Source organism: Ambystoma mexicanum, chromosome 3q (assembly GCF_040938575.1).
Source record: "Ambystoma mexicanum isolate Mex_15411 chromosome 3q, UKY_AmexF1_1, whole genome shotgun sequence".
Taxonomy (NCBI): Eukaryota; Metazoa; Chordata; class Amphibia; order Caudata; family Ambystomatidae; genus Ambystoma; species Ambystoma mexicanum.
The window spans coordinates 1,301,623,258-1,301,647,308 of NC_090926.1; the positions used below are offsets into that span (position 1 = coordinate 1,301,623,258).

General features: G+C 46.1%; 1 protein-coding gene across 1 annotated transcript; it reads left to right on the top strand.

Moving 5' to 3' along the window:
- Positions 1 to 22,773: 22,773 nt before the first annotated feature.
- Positions 22,774 to 23,790, top strand: LOC138448116 (glutamine-rich protein 2-like). The gene has a single exon (XM_069604665.1). It carries the CDS (start codon positions 22,774 to 22,776, stop codon positions 23,788 to 23,790), a length of 1,017 nt encoding a protein of 338 aa, XP_069460766.1.
- Positions 23,791 to 24,051: the final 261 nt, after the last annotated feature.

The window sequence follows — 24,051 nt, forward strand, 5'->3', positions numbered from 1 at the left end:
CAAGCAATATCATCATCAACAGGGCTCCTAGGAACTTGAATGCATCTGCCATCCATTGTGGAACCCTTGAAAACTGTGATCCAAACCAACTGCCATCATCAACTTTGTCAGTTTCATCAATCATTTGATGCTGTAGTTTTGTCAGCATACCTATGGCCTCTGTTAAGGTTCCATTCTCGTCATCATGTGAAGGTATAAATGTGCAACATGATTCTCTGATTTTTGCACATACATCTCCATCCATAGCTGTGACCATGCCTAGGACATATCTGTTCTGGAGCGTCATTAGTAAAATCGCCCTTAATTCTTTCTTGATTGCATTGAATCCTTTTATGGTCATGTTGATGGTCTGCAGTAACTCCCATCTGGTTATCTGCAACCATTTAGTATTTGCTCCAACCTGAATTCTTGGCATAAAAATTCTTGTGAACACTAATGAGGTGAGGCTGAACAGCCTGTGTTGATACGGGACTGCATGAAAGGCTTCTTCTGATTTAGCAGAGAAGTAATTCTCTCTCTTCTTCATTCGGCTCATCAGCCCCACGGATCTCTTCTTCCTCATGTGAGCATCTGCTTTCGGGGAACTGTTAATGTTCAGGTCACCTTTCAGAATCACCAACGCAGGAACATGGACATTCACCAATGTGCAGATTCCTCCCCAATCTTTAGGCCGTCTGATGTAGGCTTTTGATCCACAAGCCCAATAGTGATCCATGATAACTGCAGTACCACTTGCCATTCCTGTAGCATCAAAAATCCGTCCACAGTTTTGATTTTCTCCCATTTTTCTTGTACCATTGTTTCTAAAGCACAGTTTGGAATTCTCCAATGGCACTATGTGTAGGGGTTCTCCTCTGTCTTCGACCCATGTTAACAGTCTGGCCAGTCTCGGCCATAATGGTTTGCATATCCTCTGTGCATTTTCAATGGTTTCCTTATAGTGTCCAATGACCATCCATGCTCTGCAGATCAATACTCCTTTCTCCCATCCGTCTAGTGAAAGCACTGTTCCCCAGATTTGCATTTTGCCTCTGTTCTTCCATCTTTGCGTTTCCTCCAGAGATTTCCCTTGGACGTTCAGTTTCTGGGTGGTTCCCTTCTGATCTCCGCTCCTTTAACTCCAGGCTTTTCATATCTTATCACAATGTTATTTGTTTTGCCGTTGTTTCTTGTCTTTATGTCCTGTACATATTCATTTGGATCAGTCTCTTCAGTTGCCCACTTGAGTGAAGCATCACTACCCATGAACTGACCTTTGGTCTTGCACATTGCTATGTGTGACAGACAGTGTGCTGTCTGCACATCTACTTCAACAGCTACGAACATTTTTGACTTCCCCATGCTGTAAGGTCAGAGTGCACACACAAAGCATTCTTCCTCTGAAGTTCATCTTCCAACTTCCTTCATGTGTTGGTACCATATGTTGTTTCCCAAGTGTGCTGTGCTGTCCAAGTAATCGTTCAATTCATTATTGTCTTCTTGAGTGCTCCTTCTAATACTAAAGGTCTTCCTGTAGTTTGCTATAACCACATCCTTAAACACATCTGTGTAGCTTCTTCTTGCTGGAGGATTCTCTGATATCTTCATCAATGATCTGGGCGTGTCCACATACATTATCCTGGTAGGATACGGTCTGGTAAGCCTTTCCTTGTCCTCCTGTCTCTTTTTGGCCCTGGTTATGAACGTCCATATTGAACCTGCCATTGTCTGTTCACGCAATTGTATTGCAGGAGTTAAGCTTGACCTCTTCATCACTGGGTCAGGCGTGCTTGTCAGTGCTGTCTCCGCTCGATCATTTTCGTGAGTTTTTGTCTCCTTAAAGGTTCCTTTTCCATGTGTCTTGTACCACCCTTTGATAAAAATGCTTATTTTTGAGCTCTGTCCGGCCTCTTCCCATTTTATGGAATGTAATTCTGCAGCTGTTGACACTAGACCAGGTGTGTATGGACTAATTATTTGGTTATGTGTACCTTCCCTCAACCCCTTCTCGGGTTTACTTTGCTGACCCTGTCTCTGGCGTTACAATTCATTTGTTACAACAAGTTTCGTGTGTGTGTCATTATTTATCACATCCATCTCAAGCTCAGTCACTCGATCATCTTTTCTAGGAACTGGAATGACCATGTAAGGTCTGGGTACCTTTGTAGGTTGCATGCATACATCATTAGGCAGGTGCACAGGAACCTGAACGCTCTGTGCACCAATGAAAAATGCAGTTCTAATCGTCAATGACAGTCATGTGATAATACATATTATACACATATAAATAATGCATGTGTAAGTGAGCTTACAGCATTTGTTCCTTGGCCAATATGTGCGTCTCTCCTCATGAGGGAGAACAACGTTACTGCTCTGGTTTCCCATCTCAATCATTTAAGGAAGCAAACAAACCTTTAATATATACTAACATTTGTTATTTTTATCTGGATTCCGCTGTCTCTATTTGCAGGTTACACATTGCTTATGCTCCTTGTCCGAATATTGAAATGTCTCTTGTCTCTGGAAACAGTTCTTTCTCTAAAAACAAAAGTTCAAAATAAGGCAATAAGTTCAGCAAGTCTTTTAATTTGCGTGTTCAAAAATAGACCGGTTCCTGGTCAATGTCTCTTTTCTGTTTCGCTCTGGATGACATGACGTTTTTTTTTTCAGCATGAACAAAAACTAAAGTCCTTGGCAACACCTTCACGATCTGTCCCTAGGAGAAAAGTTTTACGATCTTCTCTGGTGATTCTGCTGTTGATTATAAAGTTCGACCTGCATTATGATACCATGCAGGAGCATACCCATCTGTACAGAGTTCGCTGGGTCTCTAATGAAAGTGAGGACATCAACACTGGCATGTCTCCCCACAAGTTCTGGAAAGTCTTCAATTAAGTGAAAGAAAACGTTACTAGCTAGTCTGCTATCTTCTCGTGACAGGGACATTTGTCTTGTCCTCGCTGTATTCCAGAAGCAAAAGGAACTGCTCTGCAATCACTGTGAGCAGCATCCTGATTGTCTTTTCGTTTTCAGGGTCTTGAAGAAACTCTGTTATGCTTGTGATTCTTCCCACCAACGATGGTATGACCTCAATACTAACTCGAAATAGATCAGAATGTCAGAATGCCTTTGATGAGGTCACTATTGCGTGACACCATGAGTAAGTCCAAACAAGGCTTCTGTATCAAACGAGTCAGGATACTGTATTCTTTTCCAATTATCGTATCCTCGATCAAAATCTGGCATCTCTTTCCTTTTCAAGGCTTTGTTGTGCCTCAGTCCAAAAGTCCAAAATCGACAAGCTACTTTTGTGACTTATGTGCAATTCTTCTTCTTCACCCTGCAACTACGATACACAGAATGTCTGTGTTTTTATGTCCCTTTTTCCCTTATTTTTCTCAAAGGAAGTGTCCAAATCATGCCACAACTTGCACAAAATGTTCTTCGTGTCTGCTTTGCTGGTCATGCATCCTTCTTCCTCGTCATGGATCGCGTCTGCACATGCTGTGGTTCTTCCCTGTTGTCTGTAGTTCTACGCAGTGGGGTGCGGGCAAAGGGTCTTCTCCGATGTACGTCTTGATGTCGCCCAGAAAGATCCAAGCTCTTCTTCCCTGTAGTTTGACTGCAGAGGGTGTAATGTCCTTTACTCTAAAGCGGCCGTTGAACCTTGGCTCATCCCACCTTTTTCTTGTGTGGTTTCTCACCAGGACTGTGTCCCTAGGGAATATCGGAGGAATGTGAAATTTCGGAACTGGGTCTTTAGTAGTACCTCCCTCTGTGTTCTGTGCTGCCCTGCACCCTTCTTGTTGTCGCTGCAGCTGTCCGGAAATGACAGTAAGAGAAGATGTCATGCAATTCAAGTAGTATTACATTTCCAATCCTAGCACTTCTCCTGTTGGCTGGGCATCACATCTAGCTCTATTTTGCGGTGTCAATGGCGTGTGCATCCTTCTGCCTGTTACGATTTAGTGCGGCGTGAGATGATGGTCACAACCAGGCTGGTTTCTGAGTGCATACAGTGCCAGTGGAAGAGAGTGTAGCCATCCCTTCTTCAGAGTAAGCTTCAACTTGGCTCTCCTTTCCTTTATCAAGCCATTGAGCTTCTCGCATATGCCATTCCCTTGAGGATGATACGCTGACGAAAACTTGTGCTTTATACCAAGCAACAAGCTAATCTGTTCAAATACTGCATTAACAAAATGAGGACCATTGTCTGACCTCATGACTTAAAACACTCCCCATCTGGGAAACGCCTCCCTCACCAAGAATGTGGCCGCACATGTAGAGTCTGGGTGTGTACATGGACCTGCTTCTATCCATCTAGAGAATGGACACACCACAACAATTAGATACCTGTACCCTTTACATACTTGAATCATATCTACATAATCGATATGCAAGTGCTGAAAAGGCTCTTTAGGCCTTGGGATGACTCCACTAATCACACGTAGAGTATGCCCAGCCGTGAACTGCTGACAAATTATACAGTTCACCATAACAAATACAACGTGTTCTGCCAAGTTCGGTATAAACCAGTCTTCAGCAATCGCTGCTGCTAGATTCTCCTTCATCATGTGCACTGGATAGTGTAAATGTTCCAGTGCTATCTTTAATAAGGCTATAGGCAGCACCGGTTTACCAGTGCTGTCTTGTTGCCACAAGCTCTCAGAGGGGTTTAAAGAACACCCTTGTCGCTTACATAGGTTCTTCTCTTCCTGTGGTGCCTCCCCTTGGAGCTCTACTAACTGAGTTCGTGCCAGATTGCTATAACCTTCAGGCTCGCTTCGTGCAACAGTCATTCTCTCATGCACATCAGTTATTTCCACACTCATGATTATTTTGTCTTTAGCCGCCACATGCTTGGCTTCAATGTCTGCTGCTTGATTTCCATGTGAGATAAAATCTGTTCCTTTCGTGTGGGCGGCACATTTCATGACTGCCATGGCCACAGGAAGCTGTAGTGCCTTGATGAGCCTGTCCAATAAGGCTGCATGTTGCACTGGTGTGCCGTCGACTCGGAGGTAGCCCCTCCTTTTCCAGTGCGCTAGGCCTGCATGTACTGTTGACATCACATAAGCGGAGTCACTGTACACTGTCACTTCCTGGTCTGTGTGATTCTCGAGTGTGAGTATCAACGCCAATAATTCTTCAGCTTGTGCTGAATAGTGTGAGGGTAATTGTGCACTAATGAGTACTCGAAATTCCCCATTAGCCATGTGTTTCATCACAGCGGCGCCAGTATACCTCTGTCCGTCATTTTGATTGATCCTCGAAGAACCATCAACAAAGACGATTTCTCCTCCTACCAATGCATTTTCTTTCACTCTGGGAATCTCATCATAGAACTCCTCATAGTTCACGCAATCATGTATTGGCTCTCCTTCAGTGATTGGCTCTGCTATAAACATAGCTGGGTTCACTATTTTGCATCAAACTATTTTAATCGTTGGATTTGATATGACCACTTCATAAGCAGAAGCTCTCTGAGATGTCAATGTGCCTTTTGGTTTCTCTAGAATGGCAAATAATGCATGCTCGACGAGCAACATCATTGAACATCCCATCATAATGGTTGTAGCCTTCTCTATGGCAAACGCCGCGGCAGCTAAACCTTGTTCACACTGGAAGTGACCCCTCATCACTGGGTCCAAATTCCCGCTGTAGTATGGAAGGGGCTTGTACCCCAACGTGGTTCTTTGTGTGAGTACTGCTGTCATAACACTGCCATTCGTTTGTGAAAACAGGTAGAATTCATCTGCATAGTTGTGAATCCCTGAAACGTGTGCAGTGCAAATGGCCTTTTTTAACTCAATAAACCCTTCTTCCATAGTCTCTGTCCACACGATTATTTTCTTTCATTGCCTGTGCTTTCTTCAAAGCTTGTAACAAGGGTCTGGTGTAGGAATTGTAGTCAAACACCCATGCCCTGACATAATTTCATAATGTCAGACATCTGCCCACCTTCCCTAACCTCCTCCTCACCTGTCTCTTCAAATGAATTGTCCTTGGTGGTTGAGGTTGTCTTCTTGCGGGACTTACAATTGTCTGGTGATTGTTTCTCCTTAGACCTTCGATCCTTCCGATCGTGTAAATAGGGTCTGGCTCCCTCGTAGGCCACCTTTGCAGGGATTGGTACCTGCCCTTGGGGAACCCCAAGGAGCCAAACCCCAAACAATCATGGAAAAAGCCAATTGGCTACAAAAAACCCTGATTTCCAAATTCCTTGGCCGATAATAGGAGTCCGTGGCAAATAGTATGGCGGCAGGTGATTGAATGAATACACTTCAGCAACTCAGGACTACCAGCAACTGAAGTCAAGTCTGTGGCAGCCGAACAGGAAAAATAGGAAAGGCAAGTGTGTACTGTAGATGGTAAGAGAGAAAGGCAGTATTAAATAGAAAAGACAAGAGGACAGAAAAACATAGTAACAGACTGAGAGTCAGAAACCAAGATTAGAAAGAAAAGATAAAGGAAAAGAAATACGGAAAGAAGGTACTGGTAATATCCAAAATCACGGCTCCTCCAAAGACTGAATCGCAGAAGACACCACAAGCAGAGTCCCGAAACGAAAGGGCGGACCGGGAAAAAGAGGACAGCCACAGAAGCCGAAAGACTAGGTAAACAAGACTGAAGTTGGAACAGTCAGAGCCGTAAGAAGAAGGGCAGAGAAGGACTTCCACCCTTCCAAAGACGGATTCGCGGAAGAGCCGCGAGGAGAAACCCGAGTCGAAGGAACGAATCAGGTAAGAGAGGAGTGGCGAAGGAACGCCGAAAGATATGTAAGCTAGATAGAGGAAAATACGGTCGAGCCGTAAGATGAAAGGAATAGCAGAACAAGAGGAGATCAACACGAGAGGTAATACAAAGAGGAATACAACTAGATGGCAAGAAAGAAAGCACAAGGCAGTTACTTAGCGGAGTGAGCAGCGGCAGCGCTGCAGTCAAAAAGACAGATACAACGCAAAGAGCAGTGGGCAGGGCATGGTTATATACCTACGTCAGCCATGTTGGATGAGGACTAGACCAGAAAGTGTTCTAAGATGGAACTAATGCTTCCAACAATGCCATAGTTTCCACTGGCGATTCCTGACACATAATCCGAGAATACTGTGCATTTGTTTTATTTTGTGTGGTTTGGCCGTCTATAAAATGGCTTCAGCTCTTTCAGGGGTAACCTTTTTCCCCTCATGTGAGATTAGCTGGCCTGTATACAGCACTTCTTGTTGACAAAATCGTTACTTCTCCTTGTCAACTTTATATCCTTTCTCAGCCAGTATAGTCAATAGCTGAATAGAATCGTGTCTGCACTTTTCCTCTGTCGTGCTGCAAATTAGAATGTCATCCACGTATTGTAAAACAACACTCTCTAATGCGATATTGCTCAGGTCCATCTGCAGGACTCTGTTGAAAATCGAATGAGACTCACAGTACCCTTGAGGCAGCCTTGTGCTTTTCAGACAAACTTGTCGTAAACAATGTCAAATCTTGTCGTAAACAATGTCAAATCTTGTGAATCCTTGTGCAATGGGATTGAGAAAGATTCATTTTTCAAGTCAATCGCTGTGAAATACCTTGCTTCAACGGGTATATTACATAAGATCGTGGACGGGTTAGGGACTAGAGGGAACTCGGCCTCGACTATCTGGTTTATTGCTCGTAAATCTTGGATTAAACGCCAAGACCCTCCTTTTGATTTCTTCATCGGATAAACTGCAGTATTGCATGACGACTATGACGTCACTAAGATGCCCTGCTCCATCATGGCAGAAATTGTCTTAGAAATCCCTTCATCTGCTTCGCTAGACATGGGATACTGTTGTGCTTTTGGTAAAATTGCTCCTGGTTTCAATTTAATTTTTACTTCTCCGACTCCTTTCAGTAAGCCTACATCATAAGGGCCTGTAGTCCATACTGTGACAGGCACTTTTGCCATGTCGTCATCAAAATATTCAGGACGTTTTTGTGCCAGCATCATTCTCTGAGGCACTTCTCTTTTGATCATTTTCACCAAATAGATGTGATTAACCTCGACTGTTCTCTCATCTTCACCTGTTTGTTCTTCAAACAGATCGTCATTGGTGACATCAGTCAATCTGTAACTTTCCCCAATGGCAATCACTGCGCACCATTGTCTGCCTTCATCATCATAACCATCAAGCAGGGCCATTTCTCTTCGCACTATGGCTGCTTGTATTGTCCCATGACATTAATATGCACACTCCATAAGCAAATATTTCTGGTTCCAATGGAATAGCTCTCATTGCCATTTGTCCTGCGTATGCTCCAATCATTTTGCACATGTTCAAATAATGCATTCCCGGAGTTGAACATACTATGCCCTTCTCCGTGAATGAGATTGTCATGTTTAACCGTGTCATCAGATCTTGTCCCAATATATTCACCGGTGCTTGCCTTGCATATAGCAGTGGCACATTCATGTCACATTCTCATATGGAGACTGGAAGTTCTTTTGTAAAAGGAACACGACTTGTTGCTCCTGTGAAGTCCTGAGTATTTATGGTGTCGCCGAACAAAGAAAACCTGCCTTCACGTATACATGAGCGTTTCGCACCCGTGTCAACTAAGAAAGAAACTTCTTTATCCCCTGTACAGACATCTACCCTTTTGTTCCTCGTGAGGGTTCGGTGTCACTGATAGGATAGAACACATCAGGTCTCCCAGTGAGCTGTTCTAGTCTATATATAATCTTGTTCCATACTGAGTGAACGGATTTCCCCCGTCAGTTGTGGCATTTCTCATTCCTGAATTCATGGGCCCAAGTTCAGAGGTAGGCCAGGCGACCAGTGCGTGGAGCAGATGGGTCATCAGCAGGGGAGCGGAAGAGAGAAAGTGGAAGCAAAGAGTAAGGTCTTGAGTTGCTTCTGGAGGTGGTTCTGCTCAAGTTTGAGAGAGCCAGAGGGAGTCCCCAGCTGAGGAAAGAGATCTGCCCCCAACTCTCTGCTTGGAAAAGCGACTGACCCTCAGAGAGTTGGAGGGGAATGAGCGGGAAGCTCGAGAAGGGAGATGTTTAGGAAGAGGGAGTTGGAGGTAGTGCGGTCTCAGGCCCCAGAAAGTCTTGTGGACGATGCAGAGAGTCTTGAACTTGACCCTTGCCACCACTGGAAAGCCAATGAAGAGATTTCAGCGCTGGAGAGATACGATCTCTGGGCTTGAGGCCAAGGACAAGTCTTGCAGTCCTTTTCTGGATAAGTTGCAGAGGGCAGAGAGTAGAGGCAGGTAGATTTAGAAAGAGGCTGTTGCAGTAGTCGAGCCTAGAGAGAACCAGAGCTCTGGAGACAGTGAGGAAAGAAAGAATACATCTTAGGAGGTGCAGCTGACAGTTTGACTTCTTAGAGACGTCGGAGATGTGAGGAGAGAAGGAAAGGGTGGAGTCGAAGATGACCCCAAGGTTCTTACCCTCACAGGTAGGAGCAGGAAGAGGACCCAGAGTGGGTGGCAAGAGAGAGAGAGAGGAAAGAAAGGAACTGGTGTTCAGATGAGGAGGATCTCTTTCTTACTGGCATTAAGGCAGAGATCATTGGCGGCACACCACTCCTGAATTGCGGACAGACAGTCTGGAATGAGAGGAGTAGAGGCAGCCTAGGAGAGTCTGAAAGAGAGCTGGTGTCATCTGCATAACACTGAAAATTGGAGCAGAGAGCAGCAATGGGGTGGGCAAGAGTTGCCAGGTATTGGTTGAACAGCCAGAGAGAAAGATTCCCTGGGGAACACCACAGGTAAAGAGAGAGAGAGAGAGAGATAGAAGAGAGGAAGAACCCCATCTGGACCTGAGAGGGTCGATCAGTGAGAAAGGAGGTCAGACAGGCCAGGGCTGATCGGTGATACCCAGGTTATCACAGAGGCAATTGAGCAAGATAGCATGATTGACCGTATCAAAAGCAGAAGAAAGATCAAGGATAATGAGGACAGAAGGAAGGTTAGGGTCAAGGTTAGAGAGCAGGACTTCACGGATGTTTAGGAGAGCAGTTTCCATACTTCTGGCCGCTCTGAAGCCAGACTGGTGGTCATGGAGAAAACCAACAGATTCAGTGTGAATTGTGAACTGGGAGATGGCAAGCTCTTCCAAGAGTTTGCCCAGGAAAGGAGTGATGGGGAGGTTCCAGTGGCAAAAGAGTGATTGCAGAAATCGGCCAAGGCTGGAGCAAGGGTGTTGATGTGGTCCTTAATGGTTCTGGATGAACAGGAAAGAACCTGTTTTGACAAAACTTTCATAGATCGGACCTGTCTATAAACATCGTCATGGGTGAACAATGGAAAGGAAGAGAAGGGATGAGGAGAGGCGGCCACAGGGGGGCCAGGAGTGGAGGAGGAGGAGGAAGAGGAAGAGAGGGTGGACAGGAAATCTTGAGTTTTAGTGATGAAATGAGAAGCCAAGGCCATAGAGAGGGCTTGGGAGAAGCAATGGGAGGAACAGTAGTCAGACTGAAGTCATAGCGTCTTCTTGCTCCAAACGATGTAAGGATTATGCAACCTCAATCAGGGAATAACCAAAATAACCGGGAAGTGAGCCGCCTGGATGAGATCAAAACAGATAGACTCCTGGTGGTTGAAGAAGGCTAATGCCATGGGCACCGAAGTATGAGTAAAGGGACCCAAACACAGGGGTCTTCAGTCGACCCCTTTTACAGCTTGATTCTCCCTACTCTCGTGACAGAGAATTCCATCTTTCTGGGCCCAAATGACATCCAAGAAATTGCCCGCAGCCCGACTATCAAGTCCTGATCCTTTTTACGGGTATGGGTGACTAACAGGGAACCATTCTTGGCACCCCGCTCCTGACTTCCTCGTAGGACCTGGATCTTTCATTTCCCGTTCTCCTGGGTGGTACTTCCGGACAGTCTCAAAGCAAGTGGCTATCAGCCCTGCAATACATGCATAGACCATGTTCTCGCTCCCGTTCTCTCTCAGCATAGGATAACAGACTTCGGGCTGAGCCTATTTGCATGGGTACTTCTCTTGGGGCATCACCGGAGGACTAGTGAGGAAGGACGGGGAAGGCTGCAATTAGGATTGTTCGAGAGTTTCTTAAGCTCAGCCCTTCTTTCCCTAAGATGGTAGCCTATCTGCAGAGCAGTGTCAATGCAATCAAGTCGGGAAAGGTAGTAGGGCGTGCGACTCTTGCCAGCCAAGGAGGCCTGAAAATCATGCAGTACTGGGTTGGCCAAAGTCACCAGTGTTGTGACCCAAGCAAGGGCATTGCCCACCATATTGGAGACCATAAAATCCACTCAAGCCTGGTCGATAGCATAGGTGTTGGTCCGAAAGGTGAAATTAACAATGCAATCGTCAATGTACTCCTTAAGCCATATTAGTGAGCCATCATACTAGCCCGAAGCAAGTCCCAGGGGAGGAGGGTCTGATGCAGAGTTGTCTTTGGAGGTGACGAGTTGTTTCAACACAGCGTTCTCTGCCTTTACTCCCTGGAGTTCCAAAGAGATCCCTTGCACAGCTGCTATAAGTTCCTGGACCTGTTCAGCAGTGGCCATGGCTGTTTGTGTCCTCTGGCATTGCAACTCTCATCAGTCGGGAGAACGTCCCCAACTGCGTCTTCTTCAGATGAGAGTTCAGGTTCCTCTTCAGAATGTGCAGAGCAGGTCTTCTTCTTGGTGGTCTTGGTGGTCTTTCGTTCCTTGTAGCGGATGGCCGACCCCGGAGGGTAGCCATTATGCCTGCTGCGATGACAGCTAAGGCAAGAGACCCACCTCCCGGAAGCAGCCGGTACAGAAGTATGTTGTAGTAATAGGCATGAGCTGTGCACTATTGCACTGTACGCTTTGCAATTTCCCACGCTTTGCAATCTCCCATAGTTTATGTCGCAGTAATAGGCATGCGCTGTGCACTATTGCAATGAGCGCTTTGCAATCTCCCATAGTTTATGTCGTAGTAATAGGCATGAGCTGTGCACTATTGCACTGCACGCTTTGCAATTTCTCACGCTGTGCAATCTCCCATAGTTTATATTTAAACGATTATATGGGGAAATAGAGAATGGCTCAGCACTATTGCAATGCACGCTTTGCAAGTTCCCATAGGTTATATTGCAGTCATATAAAGAACCAAAGGGGGGAGGTCTCATGGGAAAGTACTTGGATTGTTTAAGTACTCATGAACTAAGAAAGATGTGGAGAAAGGAGAGGTTCACTCAGGTAACCAGTTACAACATCATATTTTAATATTAATTCAATAGTAATGCAAAATAGTTGTATCAAAATTGTTGAGAAAATATCTATTACTAATTGGAATCATGCATGCCCATCTCTGTGTTAATATATTTCATAGAATGGTGGAGATGCTTTTGCAACAAGCACTAAAGGCATAAAAAGTGCTAAGTGCCAAAGTGCTAAGTGCCAACTTTAGATACAGAATGTTAAAGTATCATAAACGTTACAGTTTCGGCGACAAGATTTTTGTTTTCTCCGACTCAGCCTGTGCCACCCCTAGCCACATCACCTGCGGTGTGCCTCAGGGCTCATGTATCGCGCCCACGCTTTACAACCTCTTCACGAGGCCACTGTTCAGCATCCTTGACTCCCTGGGCATCTCGTATACTAACTATGCGGATGACACCCAGGTCCTCATCCCACTCACAGGCGATTACTTGGCGGATACTAAAACTCTTACCACCATCTACTCCACTATCCAATCATGGATGGCAGATAACTGGCTATGCCTTAATAGTGAAAAAACCGAACTCCTCCTCATAGGAGCACCTTCCACGCTGGGGAACCTCGGTGAACAGTACACTTCCTTCACTATTGATAACATTCCCATCAAGGTCTCCAAACATGTGTAGACACTCGGAGTCTACCTAGACTCCGACTTGTCAATGGATAGACAGGTCAATGCCATTGCCTCCTCCTCAGCCTATTACTCGAAAGTCCTCAACGCTGCCAGACCTTTCCTGTCACGCCAGAATTGCCTCACCATTGCTAGGGCAATAATTGGATCCAGGCTGGACTACTGTAATGCCCTACTCGTTGGGACCTCCAACAAGAACCTGGCCAAACTTCAGCTAGTTCAAAACAATGCACTTAGGGCGGCCACAGGTACCGCTAGAAAAGACCACATCTCAGAAGTCAGAAGACAGGCACACTGGCTCCCGGTGAAAGAGAGGATTGTCTTCAAAACACTCGCCCTCACCCACAAATGCCTCCATGAACTTGCTCCACCATACTTGACCCAAAGAATCTCCAAGCATTCTGCCACCAGACCATTAAGAACGTGCTATTCCAACACGATTGTCACGCCCAAATCACGCAAGGTGCGCGCTGGCGGCGCCAGCTTTCCCACTCGGGCCGCCACCCACTGGAACGCACTGCCACCTCACATCAGAATGATTGAATCCCACCAAGCCTTCCGCAAAGCTGTTAAAACCAAGCTCTTTGTATGAAACGTACCTGACTGCATTCTGTTACTGTATTATGAATATCATGCCTCACCTGCAACTATGCCTGTAATTCTTTATCCATAAGACCTCTGGTCTCATGCATATCTGCTGAATTAAGAATCCAACACTTACTTGTAACAGCGCCTCGATGTCCATGGGCTGCAAGTGCGCTATACAAATGCGAATAAATAAAAATAAATAAATATAGTTCGTTAAATTGAACTGATGGTCGCCTTCATCAGGGCACACTGTAGAGTACAAATCACATTGGAGACATACTGGTACAACAATGTATACATAATTTGTAAATTTGATGCCAAGCTAAACATGTCCCGCCATATCAAACGCATTTCATTGAGTAGGAAATGTATCCCCCCGCAAACCTGGCTGACTCTTGCCAGAGCCGGTATTGCCAGTAAGCTCGATAATTGCAATGTGTTCTTTTTTTGCGACCTCTGCCAAAAATCTTGCAAAATTGCAACTCCTGAAAAATAAGTCCCTAAGATCAGCCCTGGTCTTAAAACTCTTGGCCCACATTTCTCAACAAGAAGGGAAGCTCACTGGCTTCCTATAAAGGAACAAATTGAATTCAAAACGCTGGCCATCACTCACAGATGTCGGCACAAGGATACTCCCACCTACTTCACCTGATTCACGCCCTCTGTTCTTCCTCCAGCCTTGCTTAAAGTTACCACAGTCAAAGTCCATGGCTAGTGGGCCCAAAGAAACGTCTTGGTGCAACATGTGCTGTGGCCACCGCCGATGGGCATGGCCACTGATCGTCCTCAAAAGTCCATGGCTAGTGGGCTCCAAAGAATACTGTTGATGCAGCATGCACAGTGGCCAAGAACGAAGGTTGTGGCCACTGCCCATGGGCCCCAAACAAAGGTATTGGTGCAGCATGCACAGTGGCCAAGGACGAAGGTTGTGGCCACTGCCCATGGGCCCCAAACAAAGGTCTTGGTGCAGCATGCACAGTGGCCAAGGACGAAGGTTGTGGCCACTGCCCATGGGCCCCAAACAAAGGTCTTGGTGCAGCATGCACAGTGGCCAAGGACGAAGGTTGTGGCCACTGCCCATGGGCCCCAAACAAAGGTCTTGGTGCAGCATGCACAGTGGCCAAGGACGAAGGTTGTGGCCACTGCCCATGGGCCCCAAACAAAGGTATTGGTGCAGCATGCACAGTGGCCAAGGACGAAGGTTGTGGCCACTGCCCATGGGCCCCAAACAAAGGTATTGGTGCAGCATGCACAGTGGCCAAGGACGAAGGTTGTGGCCACTGCCCATGGGCCCCAAACAAAGGTATTGGTGCAGCATGCACAGTGGCCAAGGACGAAGGTTGTGGCCACTGCCCATGGGCCCCAAACAAAGGTATTGGTGCAGCATGCACAGTGGCCAAGGACGAAGGTTGTGGCCACTGCCCATGGGCCCCAAACAAAGGTATTGGTGCAGCATGCACAGTGGCCAAGGACGAAGGTTGTGGCCACTGCCCATGGGCCCCAAACAAAGGTATTGGTGCAGCATGCACAGTGGCCAAGGACGAAGGTTGTGGCCACTGCCCATGGGCCCCAAACAAAGGTATTGGTGCAGCATGCACAGTGGCCAAGGACGAAGGTTGTGGCCACTGCCCATGGGCCCCAAACAAAGGTATTGGTGCAGCATGCACAGTGGCCAAGGACGAAGGTTGTGGCCACTGCCCATGGGCCCCAAACAAAGGTATTGGTGCAGCATGCACAGTGGCCAAGGACGAAGGTTGTGGCCACTGCCCATGGGCCCCAAACAAAGGTATTGGTGCAGCATGCACAGTGGCCAAGGACGAAGGTTGTGGCCACTGCCCATGGGCCCCAAACAAAGGTATTGGTGCAGCATGCACAGTGGCCACTATGGTCATGTCCGAAGGCCATTGCTAGAGGGCCCCGAAGAATGCTATTTTTGCAACATGGTCAGTGGCCATGCCTGAAGGCTGTTGCCACTGGCTATGGCTGAAGGCCATGGCTTCTGTGTCCCAGAGAAACCTATTAGTGCTACATGCACAGTGGTAACAGCTGAAGGCCATGGCCTGCGGGCCCCAAAGAAACCTTTTGCCACAACATGTGCAGTGGATTGTGCACTGGAACCTGTACCGTTGATTACAAAATGTATTAATGGATCTTTTTCAGAGGAACTTGACCGGAAATTATAAAGCAGTCATGGGTCAGACCTCTGCTGAAGAAGCCCTTGTTGGACTATAGTATTCCAACAAACCTATTGGGAAGGAGACATGGTCTTCCAGCCCGGACAACCACCTCAGCCAATCAAGACAAAATGCGACTTGGGTTTCCAAGGAGACCCTGTGCAGGGGGTGACTACAGCCCTCCCTCACATTCAGCCCACCTAGAAACCCAGGAGCCAGGAGGAGGGCTTCTCTGTAGAAGCCCGCCAAAAGACGGTGAACAAAAAAGGCAAACCTGCTTTGCCGCGCAAAGTAAAACACAAGAAGGACTTTAACAAAAAGAAATGCTGATAAAACCCAACAGGAGCCGAAATAAAAAGTATTTGGTCAAGCGGGTTTAAGTTCGAGGCTAATATAATAGCCTAAAACAGTACCATGTTTATATAGTATAATTACGGTAGAAAGGTTAGGGTAGATACCACTGCCACCAGCCAATTCTTAGTGTAAAGAGAGCAAAATAAAGCTCGGAGAGGCACAGACAAAAAGGGATAGGAACTAACCCTTTCCAATACTCCATGTAAGATCGGGTGTACTGGGTCTGTAGTTTAAATGACTATATAAAGTTAAGGGCGACTTTACCTGTTTCTGGGGGATAGTAGTCAGCCCCAGAAAAAGGGAGTCAGGAGGAAGTCTCAAAGACAACCCTGTGTTACTGCACTGAAGGTGCTGTGTAACACACACAAAAAGTGGGGCTCATGGAGTTGTGTAGCTCCAGAGCCCAAGATCACACAAACAGTAGAAATACACATGGCAAAACATATGTAAGAGTGGGAAAAAAGGCTCACACTCTTACCTGGTGGAAAAAAATAAACCGCAGAAATCCAGCAAAGCTGCTGAGGGACCCACTAGGTGAGGGAAATTAGCCATAAATGAGAATTCCTCCTAACAGGGGGTGTGCACGCAGGAGAATGCACAACTGCGTAGTGCATGCATTGGGAGCTATATAGTGGGGGTAAGCAAAAAAGACATTTTTTGTTATTGGCAGCCATTTTGAAACATGTGACCAAGCGCGGCGAAAGCACCAAATGTGTTAGTATTAGATTTGCATAGTCATTATACACCATGAGTGAGCTTCAGAGAGAGCCACAAGCCTTTCATTTTCTCAGAGGTTGTAGGCCTTCGCGCCCCGGGCAGAATTTGTTCTGTAATGCCATGAGAAGGGGGCAGAGCACCTCAGCAATTACCATCCCATGATACTGAAAGCATGGCCTTTCAGCTCCAACACCCCCTGCGTCAGAGCTGCAGCCTGCTTATGCTTTGATCCTAAGACCCCACATACCACAGTGCCAGCCAGACCCAGACCACCGACCATAAAGCTGTAAGACCCCCAATCGATCAAAAAAGGATCACAAAGCAAGGTTATCTCGCCTATTTGGGTCACGTGATTTGTGCTGTGAGGTGCCGGGAGGGATGAAATTATAGTCCAAAGCGAGGGCTGAAGACCTTGGAAGGTTATATGAGTAAGCTTGACCTCGGCCCTCTCCCAGGGCCCATCTCTGTGTCCGCCAGGTGCAGTGTTACAGTGATAGAGTAGCATTGTTTTTGAACTAACTAATTGCTTGTTAGGCCCTGTTCTACTGTGTATGACGAGCCCAGCAGCGCCCACGTGCACAGAGATGGACGAGAAGGCTGGGACCGATGACCTAGCATCCCCTATGGAGTGGGCCGCCCATGTATAGGGTCTCGCCAACCAGCCATGTGGGGTTTTCAGTGTATGTAATGAAGACATAAATGACCCCATAATTAGCAGAACGTTCTGCGGCAGCAGAGGTCTTTGCTGATGCGCTCCTGTTTATAGGAATACAGACTTGTTATCCTTGCAAGCGGTGGCTCAGGCCTTTTTCCCTAGCGGGTTGTATTCTTTCTGGTGTGAGCCTGCAGTGGCGTGCCTTCAAACCATATACCAATTACCAACATCCCATTCCTATAAAAAATTGTGGACCTGGCTGCATATATACAAGTCCAGAAATATATGACTACTCATAACATCTTGGGAAAATGACAATTGGGATTTAGAGAGGCTTGTCGTAGTACCAAACAGATCTAAAGAATAACTTCTTGCCAATAATGGTTCAGAGGAACATTGCTCTCCTGGTGCTGTTAGACCTGTCGGCGGCAATCGATATTGCAGACCACTGTATTTTGGTTGACAGATTGCAACATACTTCAAATTACAGATAATGCTGCAAAATGGGTAGACTCGTTTTTGGTGGACCGTTCATCCAGAGTATTCAGGGGTGAGGAAGCTGCAGAGGCTATTAGAATCCCCTGCGGAGTTGCCATTGGCTTTCTGCCTTTCACTGGTGTTATACAACATGTTCACAAAACTTTTGTTTGATTGTTTGATCTGCTAGATCAGCTGGCTTTCGGATACACAAGCTATACCCAATTCGTAATCCCTATAACAAGAGACTGTAAGGAAGATTCAAACGTTATCAGCGAGTGTTAAGGATTTCAATCGGGCGCCACACACCTTGCTCTCAGCCTAGTATGTAGCGCACGACTGAGATGCCTTGCTCTTTATTTTATACAGATTCAATTTGAGATGGTACACAACTCGTCTCACACCCCCTTTTTAAAATACCCCGGGTCACAATGAACCATGAACAGGCTGGTTGGTGAAAATGCAATATTTTATTTACTTCAAGATTCAAAGGAAATCACCCAATTTTAATATGGGGCACAGCCATATATCACAGGGACAATATCACAATGAAAGAATGGTGGCAGCTGAAGATTTGAATGGGATTTCCGGGGTGGAATGGGGTTCAGTTTTAGGAAAAATAGAGCAGTTAAAATGAAAACTTTAGTTTTGAAAGAAAGGCAAATGTTACTTAAACTAAATTATCTAGACTATATTGATAAAGAGGAACACAGTAAACTCCAAGGTTGATTTGCAAGGTCAACCTTATCACCCCAGTAATCAACTTCAACTGGAAATTAAATTTATTACTCAAAATATAACTAAGGGCTTACGATTTACACCAGACAGAAATGAAAAGAGAGATGGTGCTAGCCCTTAGAAAACAAGGACAGGATGCACAGAGAATTCTAACAGTTTTAACAAGTTACCAGGGTATAGCTATGATTGCTTAGAGAGTGTAATACAGACAAATGGGTCAAGATGGGGAGATTATGGGGGTCATTACAACCCTGGTGGTAGGGGGATAACGGGCCCGGTAGAGCTGCCGGCCTCATTAACCCCCTACCCCCTCATTACGAGGTCCACTTGCGGGACCCGCTAAGGATGCCTGGTAAAACCAGGCTGTCTTATCGGGTCCCGTGAGCGGTCCAGCATGCTAACAATGGGCCCGTCATTAACGGGCCCCTTGTTAGCATGCTACCCATTCCCATTGAGCCCTATGGGGACTCGAATGGGAATGGGGATGCATAGGGTCTGGGTTCCCTGAATGGGTAAATACCAGGCCCTCCACGGTCGGAATGGCCCAGTATTTCCCCATTCAGGGAACCTGGACCCGGTACCCGGTAGCGGCATGACTACCTCCATATTCGTAATGACCTCCTATGTGTTTCTCTGTGATGGGCAGATACTCACATTCCACGCTTAGGTTTGGAATTATAGAACAGCCAACTGGGTCTGGTCACCACACGGCGGGCGCACCTTACAGCAAACAACTGGGAAATTCTGGTCACTGGATGGCAAGGACAGCTGGATGGCAGGGTTGCAGAGGGCATGCAGGTAGTGGGCAGCAAGCAGGTCTGATTTCAGTATGCAAAAGGTAATACAGCTTTTCCGTTTTTTAAATGGGATGTTAGTGGGGTTTTTTTCTGGATCAATGGCCTTGCTGGGACAGGATCAGCAATGCTTTGGCCTTGTAGTGAAATCTGGAATCAGCAAGATGAATGGAGCAGATCAGGAACACAGCCGCAGGAAATTCAGGACAGAGTGTCTAGAGTCCTGTCAGGGACTCTTATTTATAATGCATAGTGACATGATAGAAGTATATGGTAGGGCAGGCTTAGCTAAGCACACCTCTAAAACACTGGTATGGGGTGATAGTCCGCACCTCGCTCTCAGCTGCTTGGATATCAAGGGCAGGATGTCAGATTTATGATGTGAGTTTTACAATGTTCAAAACCTCCCACGGTTACTTTAGCTAAAATCCAATTTTCCCATATATGACACATTTATACAGTTGCAGCATCTTAACAAATTACATAAGCATTGTTTCGCCCTTTTAATACTTTTTAGTAATTTTGAGTATGAAAGATTTGGCCTAGAATTCTATAACTTTATACATGGGTGTGGATTATCATAAGGGATGTAAGTATTAAAATTCACAATGGCATCATGGGTACTTTCCTTATAATACCCAACTGTTTGCCATTTCTATTCCCCAGGTGTCAGTGAAGTCTATGACATCTTAAATGAAAGCCCATAAAATCATATTTAAACTGTTAACTTTTCACATTTTTGCAAAGTCCTGTGGCAAAGATAAAAGTCTTACAAGTTTTATTTATAAAATAGTCTTTGGAAACAAATGTTCAGTATTGTTCCCCATATATGGGCACAGCTTCCAGGCCATTCCCATAAATCCATGGTTTGTCATGGAGTTTTTCTTTGAAGCTTCTTGTAGAAGTCACAGGGATGTGTGATTTTCTTTTTGCACATCTGCATCCTAGAAGTTCCATTGTAAAATGGCTCAGCCCAGACCCAAGTCTGATTAGTATGTGAACTTTCTTTTTCGTGGTCAGCCAAAGTTTTCCAACCTATCAATTATCACTTTCGTGTCCTGGAAGTTTATGGTGGTTCCCTTTTGGGAGAAGCCTTAGCTCTGACCAACTGGAATAACCTGTTTTGGGAGCTTGCAAAATCCAGCCCATGCAGTTTAACAGTTTTATTTTAATTTTATTTTGTGCTGAATCAAAACAAGCCTTTTGAATAAAACAGCCTATATATGTTTCCCCAGCAACAAACCCCTTTACATTGCTAGGCATGGACAAGCTTTCATTCAACATTGTACTTTTTAAAACAGGCATTTTTTTCCTCTGGTTTGTAAAAGCCCATTCTGACACATGTGGTGAAAGCTGGCATATTCCTTTCAAATCCGGTTTTGCTCTTCCATCTGGATTCCCAGATGGTTTTGTAGCTGTAATCAGCTTGTTTTACACAACAGTCTGTACGTGGCAAAAGTCTTCATGAAATTGACATGTGCACAGAAAGCTATGATTTTTTTTCAAGCAGTGATTTTTTTTGAGATTTTGTAGCAAAATGTAAGCGTTTCCCGTGTAGCTTAAGGAAAGCTTTTGTTGATTTTCTCAGGTTTGGATGGCACAGCCTGTCATTCAGGAATAAGGCTCTTTTCTGATGGAGCACAATGTGAATATGGCTGGGCATGACAGGGTCTTTTTGATAAAAGCAGTTTGATGAAAACAGGGAAAAATAGCATCAGAGCGGCATTATTTTTAAAGGTGAAATATTCCCTTTTTCAATGGTAATTTTGAGCTTGCAGCAAAACAGCGCTGCTTTTTCACTCCATTTCTTTAAGACAAACAAGAGCACAACCTAGTAACCTTTCTCAGGGTGCTCCCTGTTCCATCTTGCCCAATGGCGCTTGGCAAAACAGTGCAGCCATCCTTTTGTCGCTGAAAACGCAGCTTGGGTGCAATGGTGCCCACAGGAGCCAGCGCAGCCATTTTGCTGGTTCTGCTAAAGCAAAGCTTGGTGATGTGGGGAAGTACTGCTGAGTGGGTACATATATCCACACAAGGTTTATGCACAAATCCAGTTATGGATGGCAATGAGCAGCCTAGCTCTTAATGGCTCGAAAACCAAGCTCATGTTGACATGCTAGGCCCAGAATATGAAAGCATTCAAATTGCTGATTGTATGATGCCTACACAAGATAAAGTAAAGACACAAGGTTGTTTACTTAGATTCTGAGCTAAGTATGAAAGCTCAGGTCAATAACCTCATTGCCTCATCAACCTATTATATTAAATTCTTATCCCAAATCCGGTCTTTGCTGTTGAAATCCAAGTGTGCAATATTAGCGAGGATGATCATTTGCGCGAAGTAAGACTACTATGGTGTTAAGCACCCGTACCAGCCCGGTAATGGCCTGGTGGCCCCAGCAAAGTGAGGGCTTTTAACGTGGGTCCCAGGCCGTTACCACCCATTCCAGCCCTTGGAACGGGTGCTTAATGCCATTAGCACCCATCCCGTGGGCTGGAACTGAGCTAATTGAAAGTATTTTCATTCCGTGAACAGGTCCCCTCTTGGCATTCTCTTCACCGAGGAAGGCGGAAGTGAGGAGGAAGTGTTTGGCGGTGCTGGCGGGCAACACTGATGTTTCCCTTTAAGCAGTTTACCCAGGATTACTGCTGCTGTCTTTGGAAACATTGAAGACCGCCTCCAAGAGCAAAAGTGAGGTGAAAGTGAGGAGGAAGTGTTTGGTGGTGTTCATTAGACACCCGATAAATATCCTTGCAGAAAGGAACCACCTGCCGTGACTGTAATCAAGACAGGGATACTGGCAGTAAGATTGCTAATGATTGGTCCGGCCACTCAAGTCCCCTGGTTATTACAACTCTAACTACTGCTCAACTATAATATAACTCCTCACATGTATGTGGGATCGAAACTATAAAGCTGTAAACCCGCCTCAATAAACTAAATAACAGAAAAGAAATAGAGGCGACAGCGGATTTGTGATTACATGAGCAAAGCAACATATGAAGCCTGTAGAATGATCCAGAATGCCGGTTTATGGCTGTAATTATTCGTTACGGTCTAAGGAACGTGTTACTTGTACCCAGGATCTCACGCCCATGCAAAAGCTGAAAATATTCAGCAGTCAAAAGTATTGTCTGAAATATTGCCAACACTCAGCCACAGGAGTTACAGAATCTATCCTGGAAATCAATGAAATAGAGGCTGAGGATAGGGGCAAAATAAGCACCTATCTGCAACCCTTTAGGGAAAGCCTTCTCAGTAATGAAGCTATTATAGAAAGTGCAGAAGACGCACAAATTGAAGATCTAAGCAGCGCGTCTGAAGATCCTATAGATAAAGGTTCACTGCTGCGGTCCTCACGCAGAGGGTTGCAAGGATAAGCAAGCTATGGCAGAGGGAGGTCTGGATAAGCAAGCTATGGCAGAGGGTGGCATGGATAAGCAAGCTATGGCAGAGGGTGGAATGGATACGTAAGCTATGGCAGAGGGTGGCGGGGATAACCAACCTATGGCAGAGGGAGGTCTGGATAAGCAAGCTATGGCAGAGGGTGGCATGGATAAGCAAGCTATGGCAGAGGGTGGCGGGGATAACCAAGCTATGGCAGAGGGAGGTCTGGATAAGCAAGCTATGGCAGAGGGTGGCATGGATAAGCAAGCTATGGCAGAGGGTGGCGGGGATAACCAAGCTATGGCAGAGGGAGGTCTGGATAAGCACGCTATGGCAGAGGGTGGCATGGATAAGCAAGCTATGGCAGAGGGTGGCATGGATAAGCACGCTATGGCAGAGGGTGGCATGGATAAGCAAGCTATGGCAGAGGGTGGCGGGGATAACCAAGCTATGGCAGAGGGAGGTCTGGATAAGCAAGCTATGGCAGAGGGTGGCATGGATAAGCAAGCTATGGCAGAGGGTGGAATGGATAAGCAAGCTATGGCAGAGGGTGGCGGGGATAACCAAGCTATGGCAGAGGGAGGTCTGGATAAGCAAGCTATGGCAGAGCGTGGCATGGATAAGCAAGCTATGGCAGTGGGTGGAATGGATAAGCAAGCTATGGCAGAGGGTGGAATGGATAAGCACGCTATGGCAGAGGGTGGCATGGATAAGCAAGCTATGGCAGAGGGTGGCGGGGATAAGCAAGCTATGGCAGAGGGTGGCAAGGATAAGCAAGCTATGGCAGAGGGTGGTGGGGATAACCAAGCTATGGCAGAGGGAGGTCTGGATAAGCAAGCTATGGCGGAGGGTGGCATGGATAAGCAAGCTATGGCACAGGGTGGAATGGATAAGCAAGCTATGGCAGAGGGTGGAATGGATAAGCGTGCTATGGCAGAAGGTGGCATGGATAAGCAAGCTATGGCAGAGGGTGGCGGGGATAAGCAAGCTATGGCAGAGGGTGGCGGGGATAACCAAGCTATGGCAGAAGGAGGTTTGGATAAGCAAGCTGTGGCAGAGGGTGGCATGGATAAGCAAGCTATTGCAGAGGGTGGAATGGATAAGTAAGCTATGTCAGAGGGTGACATGGATAAGCAAGCTATGGTACAGGGTGTCATGGATAAGCAAGCTATGGCAGAGGGTGGCATGGATAAGCAAACTATGGCAGAGGGTGGAATGGATAAGCAAGCTATGTCAGAGGGTGGCATGGATAAGCAAGCTTTCGTAGAGGGTGTCATGGATAAGCAAGCTATGGCAGAGGGTGGCATGGATAACCAAGCTATGGCAGAGGGAGGTCTGGGCACGAAGCCAGGAGCCCAAGCAGCACAC

Excerpts from the sequence above, each read along its gene's own strand:
- LOC138448116 (XM_069604665.1), top strand. The coding sequence starts at position 22,774 with ATGGCAGAGGGTGGCGGGGATAACCAACCTATGGCAGAGGGAGGTCTG.